The following is a 15,364-nucleotide window of genomic DNA, read 5'->3' as shown; positions in this document are numbered from 1 at the left end:
AAATACTCAGGGGCAAATCTAATAGAACATGTCCAGGATTTCTGTGCAGAAAAGTGCCCCACACTGATAATGGAAAGGAAGTTAGTGGAGAGATATACCATGTTCAACAATTGAAAGATCAAATGTAAGAAAGATGTCATGTAGAACAATGAACCCAGAAATAGTCTGAAGAAATACAGTTAATTGATTTTGAACAAGGTGCAAAAACAATTCAGTGGAGGAGAGGTAGCCTTTCCAAGAGAGTATAGCTATTTAAAGCCTGTGAGGAAACTACAGGTCAAATACTTGGAAAACAGGACCAGCAAAGAAGGAAGATAATGGTTTGACTGAAGTACTACAAGGTGGTGATGGGAGGGGAGGGATAGTTTGCACCCAGGGGAAGCTGCAAGCACCTGGTGACAGTTTCTTTCATTTTTCTGCGTTGAGTTGTTTCTGGCTGATTAGTTCCACAGGCTGTTCCTTCAGCCATCAGCTCCCACACTGCAAACTCACGTGACCCCTAACTGAGCATATAGTGCTCCAGACCCCATTAGCAGCATTTTCAGACTATAGGAGGTGGCAAGACCGCTCTCTGTAGCTCCAAAGTACATCCTCCCAGTTGAAATCTGGCAGAAAAGAGCTCTGCAGGACATAGCAACTCCTGTTCTACTCCTGGGATTCATTCTGATTTGACCAACCTGGTTACCACCACAAACCCCCACACACCTAAAGTATAGTGGTGGGGTGAGTAGTGTGTGATTGGCCAGGCCTTCATTAGGTTCCACCTCTGCTGTCTGGCATGGAGCCTCAAGTGATCCACATGATTTGAAATGTATTTTGGTTCTGCATAACAAGCACAAGGTATTGCTATCAAAATGATACCGCATAGTGAAAGCAACAAATGTCTACTCTAGCCCCATGTGGGGGACATTTTGTGGATAATGCCCAGCTTTTTGGCCCAAAATTAATATTCAGGCCGGTTTTAAATTTAGGTTTTGCTTAACATGTCAGAGGATGCAGATTAGTTGGCAATGACCTTTCTCTGGCTGGGACATCGTTCACTACTACTTCCCTGTAGTGTCATATTTGAAGGCATCATGCAGCCTGACATGACTACACTTGCCATATCCAGACTCCTTTTTTGTCATAAAGTCCTAGTCCCTTGACCAGGGGCTTAGTGTGGGGAAGTTGGTGTTCCTATGGCCTGGATCCTCACTGAACTTAAATCACCTAATGATGTAACTAGCCTGTTGCTAGGGTACCACTTCCATACCTTTAGGCAATAAGCTATTAATGCACTATATATAGAGCTTGGCCCAGTGCTCTGGGCAGATGCAGAGATGCTAGTGCTCAACCTACTGCTGGGAGAACAAGCGGGGTAATAAACCCTTTCACCCCAAAGAACGTTTTGCTGTCAATTTCTTTTGTCACATTGAATCCATAGTGAACTTGCCCAGGGTTGAAACCCATTGGCAAGATAATTGCCATAGTTGGCAGGGATTCATTGTTGACCAAGGAAAAGACAGGCTGCCTTTATGGGAGGGGTGCTTCATCGTGCTACCCCTGCAAATGGGGGGACAGTGGATTGTCCCCCAATGGGTATGTAGTCTTGAGGTGGCTTGCCTCCTAGAGGACTGGGCCCTACCCCAGGACTGGTGGCAAGTGGAGGTGATAACTGAGGCAGTAGGGGAAGCCCTTGGTATAGTAAGTAGGTCTTTTGAGAAACAGAGTGTTAGGCTGTGGGGACTGTGGGTTGGCTGCTTCTCACAGTATTAAAAAAGTCTACAAAGAGAAGGACATGCTTCTGAAAAAGACCCAAGAAATGGTGGCACAAGAATGTGAGCTGCAAACTTCTGTGGATTCCCTGAAGAAGGAAATGGCATTAATGCGAGAGGAGGCAACAGGGGAATGCCGGCAGTAAGGTGCCATTGAAGAGGTAAAAGATTCCTTACAGAATGAGAGAGCAGTGCTGCCAGGTGCTCTGAAGGAGGAAAAGGCCATCAACGAAAAAGATGAACTCCTGAGGGAAGTACAGGTGGAGGTGTCACTAGAACACCAGCTGCAAAGTATTGAGGTGAAGGTAAGAGAGCTGCTAAAGATTGAGCTAACATTGCTGCGAGGCTTACAGTAGAAAAGGTAAAAGTTGTAGCAGAAGAGGCACTTGGGGGAGGGGAGAGAAAGGCTCTCTAATTCAGCCCCAGAAGTGGAGGAGCTGGGGAAGGATGAAGGGGTGGTGCCAGAAGCACTGACCCCTCCTGTATTGAAAGCACGCCTAGTGGTTGTAAAGAAAATAAAGACCCAGCAGCTGAAAGTTCCCTAAGGAGAGGAGCAGCCCCCTCCCCAGGTCGTGGAGCACTCTATGATCTGCCCCTATACTCAGTTTGAGCTGGTGGATTTGGGCTCTTGGTTTAGGCAGAAGCCCTCGGAGTCAATATCAGCTTGGCTCCTGCATCTGTAGGACTTAGGGGTGGATGGAATTGTTCTGTCAGGATCAGAGATGGGAAAGCTGTCTTCCCTGACAGTGCAACCCACCTTGAGGCAGTGATTAAAAAATGCACATCAGATCCCACTCCTTCTTTGATTAGCTTATGGCTGCATTTTGTGCTGTATCCTCTCCTGTTAGATGGCAGACGTATGCTGAGCTCCAACAGGTGTTACTAGAGCTAGGCATAAGAAATGCCATCTGTAGTCCAGAGAATTATGGCCCAGATGAAGAGATTTTCACTACTGGGATGAGAAATATTGTGCTTCTAATGGCTCCTACATCCCTCTTTGGGTCTCATGTGGCCAATCTCTCCCCTCACTTAGGGCAGCCCATAAGCGAGGTGACACGTACAGTAGCAGACTTAGGAGAGGCTGAAGCAATGAGAACCCAGAAAGAAATAAGATCTGTTACTCACAAAAATAAATTACAGGGCCCCATGAAGGTTATGAGGACCCATATGTGGGTTGATTTAATATGGGCAGCACCAGATGGAAGGAAATTAGATGGGAAGTCAAATAGGATCTTACTAGAGCTATGGCAACAGCTGAAACCAGAGCAGCAGTTCCAGCCATTAAGACCAAAGAGGCAGAGGTCAGAGACAGAGCCACAAGTCCAGCCTGTGTGTTTGTAAGACTTCCTGCTGGAGAGCAAGCCAACCTCACTTGAACCCACACACAAAGATGACTGGGGAACATGGTTTGACTGAGGGAAAGGTTGCGGTATCTGCCCTGAGGGACTAGGGGGTACTGGAGGCCATATGTTGAAATAGCTATGCATTGGTCCCCGGTGAACATACAACATGTCCTGGCTCTGGTGGACACAGGGGCTGAATGTTCACTGATTCATGGTAAACCTGAATGGTCACTGGGACCCCCACTATCATAGATGGATATGGGGGTAAAGCTATCAGAGTGAAAAAAGCCCAAATCCCTTTGGGAATAGGACATCTACCCCCAAAAGAGTATACTCTGTATATATCTCCTATCCCTGAGTATATTTTGGGGATTAATATCCTGCAGGGTCTATGGTTGCAGACCACTGCAGGTGAGTTCAGACTAAGAGTATGTGTGGTGAAGGCAGTTCTGAGGGGACATGCTAGGCACCTACCCATAGCTTTGCCTGTGCCTCAGCGGGTAACTAATACCAAAAAATACAAACTACCTGGAGGTCATAAAGAGATTGGAGAAACTCTCCAGGAGTTGGAAAAGGTGGGTATTATAAAGCCCACCCATAGTCCTTTCAATTCCCCAGTGTGGCCAATAAAAAAGTCAGATGGCTCCTGGCGTATGACTGGATTACAGAGAATGGAATAAAGTCATACCCCCTATGCATGCTGCTGTTCCCTCTATTGCAGCCTTGATGGATACCTTCAGCCATGAACTAGGAACATACCATTATGTGGTAGACCTTGCTAATGCCTTCTCTTCTATTAACATTGAACAGGAAAGTCAGGAACAGTCTGCCTTCATGTGGGAAGGATGGCAATGGACTTTCACCGTCCTTCCACAGGGATACCTCCACAGCCCCGCCGTCTGTCACGGACTTGTAGCCCAGGATTTGACTACATGGGAGAAACCACCAATGGTGTGGCTATACCATTATATTGGTGATGTCATGCTCACGTCTGATTCTTTTTCAGGTCTAGAAGGTGCAGCACCTAGACTGCTGCAACATTTACAGGAGAAAGGATGAACTGTGAACAGTACTGAGGTTCAGGGACATGATTTGTCTGTCAAATTCCTGGGGGTCGTCTGGTCAGGTAAGACCAAAGTTACACCAGAAGCAGTTATAGATAAAGTCCAGGCCTTTCCTACCCGCACAACTGTAACATTGCTACAGGAGTTTCTGGGTCTTCTAGGCTACTGGAGAGTGTTTATCTTGCACTTGGCGCAAATTCTGAAACCCTTATACCGATGGTATGAAAGGGCATCAGGTAGGACTGGGATGAGACATGTGCATCTGCCTTTACCTACAGCAAAAGGGGCAGTCAAGGTCATGCAGGCCTTGAATGTGATAGACCCATCAAGGCCCTGTGAGCTGGACATTCGTGTGACTGAAGACAGTTATGTCTGGGGTCTCTGGCAGTGGCTTGAACAAACTCGCCAACCTATTGGATTCTGGTCACAACTCTGGAAAGGGGCAGAGGTACAATACATTTTGATAGAAAAACAACTGGCTGCCATGTATCACGCCTTGCTGGCTACAGAAGCCATCACTGGAATGGCCCCGATAAAGGTAATAACCACCTCTCCCATCTTGGGGTGGGTATGAGACTGGACCCGAAAGCCAAGGAGTTTTGTGGCACAAACGCCCACACTGGCCAAGTAGGGTGCTCACCTACAGCAGAATAGTGCCCTCTCTAGTAGCCCCTTGAGTGAAGAACTCCAACCCTTATTGGGGCTGGTGACATATACTAGTGAAAAGCAGGAAGAACTTGCTTTTGAACCATTAGTAGCAGAGAGTCCCTATTGGGAGGGAAGAGCCCCTATACCTGAAGATGCATGGTATACAGACGGCTCCAGCCATGGGCAGCCCCCAGAATGGAGTGCCATAGCTTTCCATCCTAAGACTGAGACCATATGGATGGAAGATGGTGAGGGGAAGAACAGCCATTGGGCAGAGTGGCAGGCTGTGTTGCTTGCGATCAGCCAGGAGCCCTCCCCTATAGTTGTCTGCACTGACAGCTGGGCCGTCTATTGGAGCTTGACCCTGTAGCTACCAACCTGGTACCATGCCAACTGGCTGGTTGGTCACTGACCCCTTTGGGGGCAAGAATTGTGGCAAGACTTATGGGCCTGTGGTCAGACTAAAACAATTACAGTATACCACATGAGAGGTCATTTGCCACTGGCGTCCCCAGGAAATGATGAAGCAGATAAATTGGCCCAGATATGTTAGTTAGAAGGAAAGCCTTCCTCTGATGTATCCCAGTGGTTACATCAGCATTTATTGCATGCGGGGCAAAAGACAATGTGGGCTATAGCCCATTGGTGGGGTTTGCCTTTGACCTTTGAAGAAGTTAGTAGAGCCTGGAAGGAGTGTGTCATGTGCTCCAATAGGAACTTACACTGAGTTCCACAGCAACATAGGACAATAGCTAAGGGGCCTATACCCCTTGTCAGGTGGCAGATAGACTATATTGGGCCTCTACCTGTGGCAGAAGGATATTGGTATGCTATGACTTGTATGTGGACACAGCTACTAGACTTCTGGTTGTTTTTCCTACCCGTTGTGCAGACCAGCAGATGACCAAAAGAGGCCTGGAGTGTCTCTTTGCCACCTATGGCCAACCACAGGTAATTGAGAGTGATCAGGGCACCCATTTTACTGGACATACACTGCAAGAATGTGTGTGACAGTTGGGAATCAAGTGGAAGTTTCATGTGCCATACAATCCTACCACAGCAGGCACAATAGAGAGGCACAATGGCTTGTTAAAATCCAGAGTAAAGTCAGATACCAGTTGTCTGCAGGGATGGTCAGTCCACTTATGGATCGTGCTATGGCATTTGAATGAGAGACCCCGAAAGGGAGCCCTGAGCTCCACAGACATGTTAACACATATGGCTGCCTCCCCTATACATCAGCAAGTACAAACCAAGGAAGAATCACTGAAGCTGAGGTTCGCCACCAGAATAGTATCTTGCTGCCAGCACCAGCTGCACTGAATCCCGGAGACTCCATTGAGTGGACGAGGCCTTGGACCTTTCGACACATGGACCAATGATGGCTGGCTCTCCTGGCTCCTTGGGGACAAGGCCTGGAAGCTGGCCTCCTGTGTATTCCTGGAATAACAGCAGAGTGGCCCCCAAAGGTCACAGTAGTATATCCTGAATGACAAGAAGGTAGGAGCCTCTTACTGGGGAGTTTTGTTTTATCATTATGGCCAGCGCATGCACCTCCAGTAGCACTATATATAGACCCTTCAGTAACCCCCATGGGGAAAGGAGTAAAAGTATGGTATACTAGACCTGGAAGGGACCCCCTTCCTGCTACAGTCCTATCACAGGAGCACTCTCGCATGCATCCTACCTGATGGACAAGATTTGCCTATGTTGATGTCATTAAAACATGATTCTTATTGCCCTAAGGTCTTTGTGGATTAGGAACTTTCTCTGGCTTGAGGATTATTATAATTTTTGTACCCTGTATCAAAATCTTGTTGTATCTTAATTTTTGTTATTATCTCTAAGTTGTTGCTATCCTCTGTTGCTGTTGTGGAATATGGTTACAGTGCTCCATCTTTCTCGCACAGGGACCATTGCAGAAGATTGAAAGCATGTAGATGGTAAGGCAAGAATCCTGGAGGGGTGGAGTGTGGGGAAGTTGGGGTTCCTATGGCCAGGATCCTCACTGAACTTAAACCACCTGACAGTGTAACTGGCCTGTTGCTAGGCTACTGCTTCCACACCTTTAGGCAATAAGCTATTATTGCACTATATAGAGAGTTTGGCCCAGTGCCCTGGGCAGAGGCCAGAGATGCTAGTGCTGGGAGAACAACCTGGGTAATAAAACCTTTCACCCCAAAGAATGGTTTGCTGTCCATTTTTTTGGTCACATTGAATCCATAGTGAACTTGTCCAGGGCTGAAACCCATTGGCAAGACAGATGGAATGAACTGGCTCTGCTCGCAGGAAGCCTTTGTAATGTCTCTCAGTGAAAAACTACCCAGAATCCTCTGAATCACCAGGTTTTTCTGAATCCCAGGCTCAGTAATGAACACATGAAATAACCTAGCTGTATCAATGTATGTGTCTCCAACTTTCGCCAGTCACCCTTGGCATCATTCTCACATCTATGGGATGAACACCTTACACTACTTGCTGTTGACATTTATTTCCCGCTAACACCCATGGATCGTGTACACTGCCAAGCTGAAAGACTCTGCTTGTTCCATAGTTTGCATTACCTTCTTGACAGAGGACCAAAGAAAGTGGTGTATTTCATCTTATCAACATTCCCCCTGGCAAAGCTCCCTAATTCAGCCTTTCCCAGTGTCATTTCTACTTGGGTATCAATGAATAGTTGTTCCTCCATTGAAAACTAAGCAAATATTTGATATCTGATCTTGCTCCAAAATATGTGTACTGGGTTTCTGTTACCACTGTGTGTGTGTGTGTGTGTGTGTGGTGTGTGTGATCCAAGGTTCTTAAAGTTTGAGTGTTTCTGTTCCCTGCTCCTGATAGATAATTAAATGGAATATACAAACACACTTGCCCATTTACCTAGAAAATGGTTTCTAAACAGTCCAGCTCCAATATATGTAATGAACATCTTGAATATACATAATAATGAGACAAGTATGTGTGAACCCACCCCAGCTTGGGGAGTATGGAGGTGTCGATGTATATCCTCCCCATTTCCTTCCCCTTTAGTGTTCTCCCCTCTCCACTCCCTAAAGGTCACAAATATCCTGATTCCTTCCCTATCCCGTATTCCTTTACGTTTTTGTATAATGTCTTACCATCTATTTATGGTTCTGTAAACATGAGTTTTGCTTGCTGTGACCTTTAAAAAAAGGTTTTATTTCCTTTACTGAATATTACGTTTCTGAAACGCAGTGGCTCTACTTCATGCATTATCAGTGCTACATAGTTTACCAGTGTAATCGTTTTCCACACATTTCTTTCACAACATTTCAAAGGCGATCATGTGTGCAAAGCCCTTAGCACAGCTCCCGGCGCAGTCGGCGCTTTGTTCAAATGTTGAATGAGGCTGAGCCCCGACTCACCCTAGCACTGACACTTGTTTTCCCGGCTGCATTGTCTACCCTTCGCCCCAGTGCTGAGGGTCCTGCTGCTCTTCCACCAGAAGTTAACCGTTACGAATTTTGCGAGCAGCTCTCTGGACTTCGGCGTCTCTGTGCGCACCTACGTCTACAATTCCCAGAGAACATTGCGGCGCGCCTTTGCGTCATTTCAGTTTCTTTCCTCGTCCCGCCCTCGGAGGCCCGGGTGTGTGGGCGGGGCCTCAGGAATTCTCCAATGAGCTCCTTAGTGAGAGGAGGGGGCGGGGCCTTTGTCCTGGGAGCGCCTCTGCAGAGGCTCCTGTAAGCTGGGGGGTTGCTGGGGCGCCGGCGTTCGCGGCGTCACTGAGCTGCGCCAGCGGTGCGGTGGAGCTGGGCACCTGTCCTGCGATCTCCGAAGCTCGATCGTTTCCATAACGGCGGTGAACCCCGCTCCCATGTCCTAGGTGCTTCCAGCACCCCGGATCCTCCACGCCCATGGCCACTAGCCTGAGGAGTCCCTCTCTCACCCAGTGTTCTTCGTCCCCCAGCAGCACAGACGACGAGGGCGTGCGTGGCACTTGCGAAGATGCTTCTCTATGCAAGAGGTGCCAGCGGGGCGTGGGGTTAGGGGCCGTCCTCCCGGGTCGGGGGCGTGCATGTGGTGGTGCCGGGGCCTAGGTGGGAGGCGAGCCTGTGTCTACGGAGTCCCCCGGTGCGCCGCCAAGTACCCGTCCGCTCGTAGACCCTCGCTGCCCACCTGTGAAGTACACAGAGCAGTAGTTCATTTATTTATGAAGTGATAGGTACCTAACCTCCGTGTGCCAGTGCACTACTGGGCGTCCGTGAGTGGGCGGAGTGCGCCGAAGCAGGCAGACGCGGTCGTGGCCTTCTTGGAATAAAGTCTTGGGGAAAGACATACGTGAAGGAAATAATAACTACAGTTTTGATGCATTAGGAGAAGTGCTGTTCTCTCTCTTTTATAGGCTGCGTTCCACTAGGAGTTGTCACGATCTCATTGTGTACCTGAAACTCAAGCGAATCATGGAGGGAACTGGACTGTCCAGGGCCACATAATATTTGTGTTCAGAGCCCGTGCTTCCCCAGAACTCTTGCTCCTATGCTACAGCAGTCAACACTATTAGAGGTGCAGTGAGGATTGGGAGCGGGTTCGGGCATTGGGAGCTAGGTATGTGTCACACGCCTGAAAGCATAAAAAAGAATGTGTGATGCTTGAGTGTACATCATTCGTGCATTCACTTAACACAATTTATTGAGAGCTTACTTTGTGCGGGGCCCTTCCTTTTGGCTGGTAGGTGGGTGCTCAGATTGAGAACACGTGATGAGTAAGACCCACAGGGTGTCTGACAGAGTGGAACTCACTTACTTTTTGGAAAAGACAGGAAGCAAATAATTACCCATGAAATAACATAAATACAATTTTTTGTTGAGTGCTGTGAGCGTTCTATTGGAGTTTGTAATTTAGTCAATAATGTGTAAAGGAGAACAAGTCTAAAAAAAAAAACAGGGATGTTGGAGAGTGCTCAGGCAGAGCAAGTTAGGATTGTGGACTGTTACATGAACTGGAAAAATGCCCTTGAACCTGGGGCCACATAGGGACTGTACAGTAGAGAAAAATCAAAATTTGGGGTTAAGGCTTATACTTTTTGTAGCTCCTGGAGACTAGGGCTTGTAATTGAGAACATGGACTCAACACAGAGTCTGTCAAACTGATTCTAGCTCTGCCACTTACTGGCTGTATAAACATGGGCCATTCTTTCAGTTTCCTGATCTGTAAATGGGGATAATATTAATACCCATTTCATAGGTGTTTGTGATGTTTAAGTGATATTTAATAGCAGCCAAGCACTTAGGAGCAGTTTCTGGCATAAAGTAGTTGTTAGTGTTGTTTGAGTAAATAAATAAATACATGCATGAGTATTAAAGACTTGGAGGCAGTCCCTGGTGAAATGTATGCCCTTAAATGAATTACACTGAATTTTATTTCTTCTTCAGTTTTCAGACACTACTGACCACATTTTTGCATTGTTGAATTAGAAATAATTTGCTAAGAGAATCTGCAGTACCATCAGAACTATCATAGGTAAATAAAATATTTTCAGTAGCACATTAGGCTTAGGTTTATAGAATATTTATGGATAATAGCTGTCTAGTATTCGTTAGTAACATTTTTTGTAACATTTAAAGTAATTAGGTATAAAATTCTTCAGACACAAGACCTAAATAAAAACTGTGTGACTAAGAGCATGCCTTTCCTTGACTCTCTGTTGGATAGTTTGTGTAATTTCAGTTCTCCTCTGCCTCAGGTTCCAATGCCCTGTATGTTTACAGACTTCCACACATCACAGGTGAGGTCTGAGTTAGAAACTGCAGAGAATCGTAAGCAGTAGTCCAATCTCAGTAGTGCCCATCAGGATAGCCTACGGGGCTTTAAACACAATGCAACACAACATTCAGGGCCTACTCTAAACCCACTGAATCAGAATCTTCTGGAATGGGTCCCAGTGTACGTAGACCAGATGTGTTTGCCATCTGGTTGCATTTCATCCAAAGCTTTTTTGCACTGGGTTGTTCCTCCTCTGAAAAAGCATGCCGACAGATTGGGAGAATACATAAGTGAGTGTTGAAGACGTTTTGCAGGACTCAGTGTCTTTCAGGTTCTGTGATACTGTGATCTGCTTTTTCGCTGTAGTGTGTGAAATCCTTAAATTTCATCCAGAAGGCCTTTCATTGAATATGGATTCCTTGCATGAATCATGGGTTAACTACTCTTTCTGCCTTGGGCTCCTTGTCTTTGAAATGGGGATCATAATGCTAACATACCTTTTGGATGTGAAAATTGAATGAGATAGTTGATGCTATCAGGAGTTCGTCTTTTTCCTTGATGGCCTCTTCCTCCTTCAGAACACCTGGCAGTACTGCCATCTCGTCTCCAATGGCACCTTGCTGCTGGTGCTCTCATGCTGCCTTCTCTTGCATCAATGCCATCTCCTTCCTCAGAGAATCCACAGAGGTTTGCAGCTCACATTCTCATGCTGCCATTTCTTGGGTCTCCTCTGTAGACTTTTTTAATACTGTGAGACGCAGCCAACCCACAGTCCCCACTGCCTCACGGGCACTCTGCTTCTCAAAGGATCTACTTATTATACCAAGGGTCACCCCTACTGCCTCAGCTGTCACCTCCACTTGCCTCCAGCCCTGGCTTGGGGCCCAGTCCTCTAGGAGGCAAGCCACCTCAGACCACATACTCATTGGGGGACAATCCACTGTTTCCCCATTCACAGGGGTAGCCCACTGAAGCACCCCTCCCATAAGGGCAGCCTGTCTTTTTCCTTGGTCAGCAATGAACCCTGCCGACTTTCGCCAATTGTCTTACCAATGGGTTTCAGCCCCGGGCAAGTTTGCTATGTATTCAATGTGACCAAAGAAATGACAGTAGAACATTCTTTGGGGTGAAAGGGTTATACCCAACTTTATTTCCAGATGGCAGGTCAGTCATTAAAATCCCATTCACTCAGAGCGAGTCTGCATGCAGGAAGCCAGTCTTTGCCTCTGCGCCCTCTGTCTGCACAGCTGTTCTCTGGGCCTCTCTGCCTGCACAGCCGTCCCACAGAACCGTCCTCTGGGCCTCTCTGCACAGTTGTCCCACAGAACCATCCTCTGGGCCTCTCTGCACAGTTGTCCCACAGAACCGTCCTCTGGGCATCTCTGCACAGTTGTCCCACAGAACCGTCCTCTGGGCCTTTCTGCACAGTTGTCCCACACAGCTGTCCTCTGGGCCTCTCTGCACAGCTGTCCTGCACAGCCATCCTCTGGGCCTCTGTCCTTGGCACTGCCACCACTCCAGCCTCTGCTCTGCTCTCCTGCAGCCTTGCAGCCCTGCCACCATATTGTGCCCAGAGCACTGGGCAGAGCTCTTTATATAGAGTCAACAGCCATGTATTGCCCACAGGTGTGCAGTGAGCTAGTCAACTAGGGCCAGCTAAGAATCCTGACCACAGGAACTCTCATTTTATCCACACCTTTCCATTGAGCTTAGATTTCACGGCCCATCATTCATCCTTGCCCTTCATCCTAGAGAATCCCAACCCTGGTAGAACCAAACTACCTTTGTTTGCCTTGAATACAGGTGGTAGAAATCACACAGCAGGACATTCATGTCAGCCAGCCTCACCTGTTCCTTTACAGAGCCTGACCATTGCAGTATGCTCCTCTGGCCAACTTACGTTCACACTGCCGAGAAACTTAAATCAGACGTTTTCCACTTAAACGTCTCATTTACTCCACCCTTCCTTCATTCTCAAGATAACATGGATGATGTTACAGGTACTGCTTAACATAAGAAATGTAAACCTCCAGACTGGAACTCCATTAATTTCCCTCTAAAAAATGTAACCATCTGTTCCTACTCTGACAGTTGTCAGTCCTCCAGCAAATACCTCCAGCAAATACTGGAAACACAACTAGTTAAGTTGGGTTAATTAGACATTGTAATGAAGGAACCTCACATCCTGGGGACCTCAGGACCGCATCATTAAGAGGGTGTTAGAGCTTAAAGGGTTTGGGCTTTGGTTGGATGATGATGGGCACTTGCTCGGTTTGGGTGCTGAGAAGAGGTGGGGATAGTCCTGCTGGGTGGTTCAATCAATCTTTTCTAGAAGGAGATGTGACTAAGACTAAGGCTGTAGTTCATGAAGAAGATGTAGTCACTCACATCTGCCAGGAGAGAGGGATGTTTGGTATTTAGTGCCTGGCACGGAGACCTTGTGTTTGTGTGTTTAGATAAAATTATGACGCACTGCTATCTTGTCTTGCCTCACTTCCGATTGTGGCCTGATCTGGTCTGGTGCTCTTTGGGAATAAGGCCTCTCGGTGAGCTGCAGGCCACCTTCTAACAGCTCTGAAGCCCGGCTCATGGTACCAGGTTAGCTCCTAGGTGTCAGCACTGCTTTCTTTTTTTCCCATGCAGGAGGTGAGTCTCAAAAAGAAAACGATGTGTTTGCCTGGCAGCAGAAAATAGCTTGAGCTTAACAGCACAGGGAGTAAAGTCCATGATGTGTCAGGGGAATCTGAGATTGGTTGGGAGTGGGTAGCAAGAGAATTAAGGATTGGTTGTCAGCCAAATGTGGAAGGCCCTATGAGTGTAAGTGGGGGAAATGACATGATCTGGGTTTGTGTTCTAGAACAATGCCCAGCAGCTGTGGGGAATCTGGGTTGGGCACACGGGGAGTCTGTTCCCTTTTCCTTGCCTGCTGCTGCAGCCCTTGCTGTGTCCTGCTCCCTGGAGCTCTAGTAACACACCCTTACTGTTCCTCCTGTTCTAGTGTAGCCGCCGCCCCACCCCAGTGTTGATGCTGTGGCCAGGGTGGTGTTTCAGAAACACAGATCTTATCCCATCACTTTGTCATGTAAAACCTTTTCTCTGCATCACCAACAAGGTACAAATCCACACCTTGTGCTGCCCTGCGTATCCCACTGCCAACTGGAAAACTCTCCTTAGGTCTTTCAGAATGATCTCAAATCCAGTATTTTGACAACTGTTTATTCCTCCTTGCCCTGCCCTTCCCCCTGCTGCCCGTGACTGGTGCCACTATTCATTTACTTCAAAGCACAAATGGTGAGAGTCATCTTGGAACTGCCCTCTCGCTTACCCCTTGTGTGATCAATCCCTCAGACCTTTGGTTTTATCTACTAAATATTTCTGGAATATTTTCTCTGCCTCTCCTTCTGCCCACTCAGGCCAAGTTAAGGTCACCTGTGGACTGAGCCATGTCACTAGTGTGAGCCCTCCACTCTCCGGTCCCCCTGATCCATATTGCACAGCAGATTTGGACTTTTCGTGGATGCAGCCCCTCAGGGAAGCCTTTCTCACCCCTGCAGACTAGACCTAGCTTGTTATATGTTCTCATAATGGTCTGTGCATTTCCTTTGTGGCCATCAGTGTGGTTGTAACTCTGACATGTTGTTTACTGTTTGTCTTTCCCCCTAGCATGGATGTGAAGCAGAGCAGAGGCATGGCTGCCTTAGTGCCGGGTGCAGTGCAGACACACGAGAACTGTTTGTCAGGTGGCTAAGTGATGAGGAAAGCAAATTCTCAACATTGTATTTCCTGATGAGGTCTTAAGATTTTGATTGTCTATTTCAGTGGTTTTGAATGGTTTGTATGTTTTAGAAACCAGGCTAGGTGCTGTAAGGCTGAAATTCCATTGTGACAATCTCAGGTGTATCTAAAAATGCCCCCCTTGACTTAGGCAAATGGTCCCAGGATCGCTTCACGGCCATGGCCTAGGCCTCCCGGGACACTGATGGCATCTTCGCAGCTATTCTCCAGAGAGCAGGGCTGAGATTTTGATGTTAAATATTTTGAATGCAGATGCTGTTGTTTCCATCCTCAGAGAAGACACGTCTCTTCAGAATTTAGAACTAGAACATTCAGTTGAGGATAAATGAGCTGCCACAATTGCCCATCAGGAATGTCAAAGAAATTGTGGACCCTTTCCTCCCACCGTTTTATAAAAAAAGGAATGGATTACATTTTGGAAAATATCTGTGGAAGATAATGATTTTCAATGTAGAGTTGAATTTTTTTTCCTCTCAAAGGCTGAATTTTTCAAATGATGAAAGGGAATCTCTTTGTGCCAGTCCCACTCAATAGCCTAATCTAAACCTATCGTACATGTAACTTCACACATGGTCACATCATTCTTTGTATTGTACACACTGTCCAGAATTTCATACTGTGGTGTTGCTATACTTTATCATTCTCTTCATAATTTGGGTATCTATGATTTTGCTATTAAAACAGTGCTGTGATGAGCATCTTTGCATGTGTGTTTGAGTTTTCCTAGGTGGTGGATTTCAGGGGAGAAGTGTGTACGAAATGGTCTTCCATTGAGGGAGCATCAGTTTCTGTTTGTACCATTGGGGAATGAGATGCTCATCACGGAATATTCTCTGTCTCTGAAATTGTTTATCAAGTGGCAGGTGGAAAAAATCCATCTTTGTAATTTGTATTTCTACAATCACTGGTAAGACTGGGCATTTGTAGTCTGCCCACTCTCACTGATACTTGATTTGAATCCTCTTTCCATATAATTTTCCTTCTGGGTTGTTTGGTGCTTTGTATTTTTATTATTGATTTATAAGAACTTTTT

At 46.8% G+C, this 15,364-nt stretch overlaps 2 protein-coding genes across 11 annotated transcripts in view; one reads left to right on the top strand and one right to left on the bottom strand.

Moving 5' to 3' along the window:
• Positions 1–8,328, bottom strand: part of ARHGAP17 (Rho GTPase activating protein 17) — a 111,177-nt gene extending 102,849 nt beyond the window's left edge. For 3 of the 9 annotated variants that reach the window (XM_073215391.1, XM_073215393.1, XM_073215394.1), the window contains exons 1-2: positions 8,196–8,327; positions 6,063–6,294 (exon numbers count right to left, since the gene is read on the bottom strand). In XM_073215391.1, coding sequence (XP_073071492.1) covers positions 6,063–6,181 — 119 coding nt within the window. In that variant the 5' untranslated portion in view covers positions 6,182–6,294; positions 8,196–8,327. Of the gene's footprint in view, positions 1–6,062; positions 6,295–8,195 lie in introns of all 9 variants that reach the window. The other 6 variants (XR_012122255.1, XM_073215386.1, XM_073215388.1 and 3 more) reach the window with 5 other exon arrangements.
• A 162-nt stretch (positions 8,329–8,490) lies between these two features.
• The window catches only part of LCMT1 (leucine carboxyl methyltransferase 1), a 58,775-nt gene continuing 51,901 nt past the window's right edge, over positions 8,491–15,364 (top strand). The window contains exon 1 of one of the 2 annotated variants that reach the window (XM_073215385.1): positions 8,491–8,797. In XM_073215385.1, the coding sequence (XP_073071486.1) occupies positions 8,779–8,797 (19 nt within the window). In that variant the 5' untranslated portion in view covers positions 8,491–8,778. The remainder of the gene's footprint in view (positions 8,798–15,364) is intronic. The other variant, XM_017657493.2, reaches the window with a different exon arrangement.

This window comes from Manis javanica, chromosome 10 (genome assembly GCF_040802235.1).
Source record: "Manis javanica isolate MJ-LG chromosome 10, MJ_LKY, whole genome shotgun sequence".
In the NCBI taxonomy this organism is placed as follows: Eukaryota; Metazoa; Chordata; class Mammalia; order Pholidota; family Manidae; genus Manis; species Manis javanica.
The sequence above is the reverse complement of the archived record's forward strand: the minus strand, read 5'-3'. Positions and strand labels throughout refer to the sequence as shown.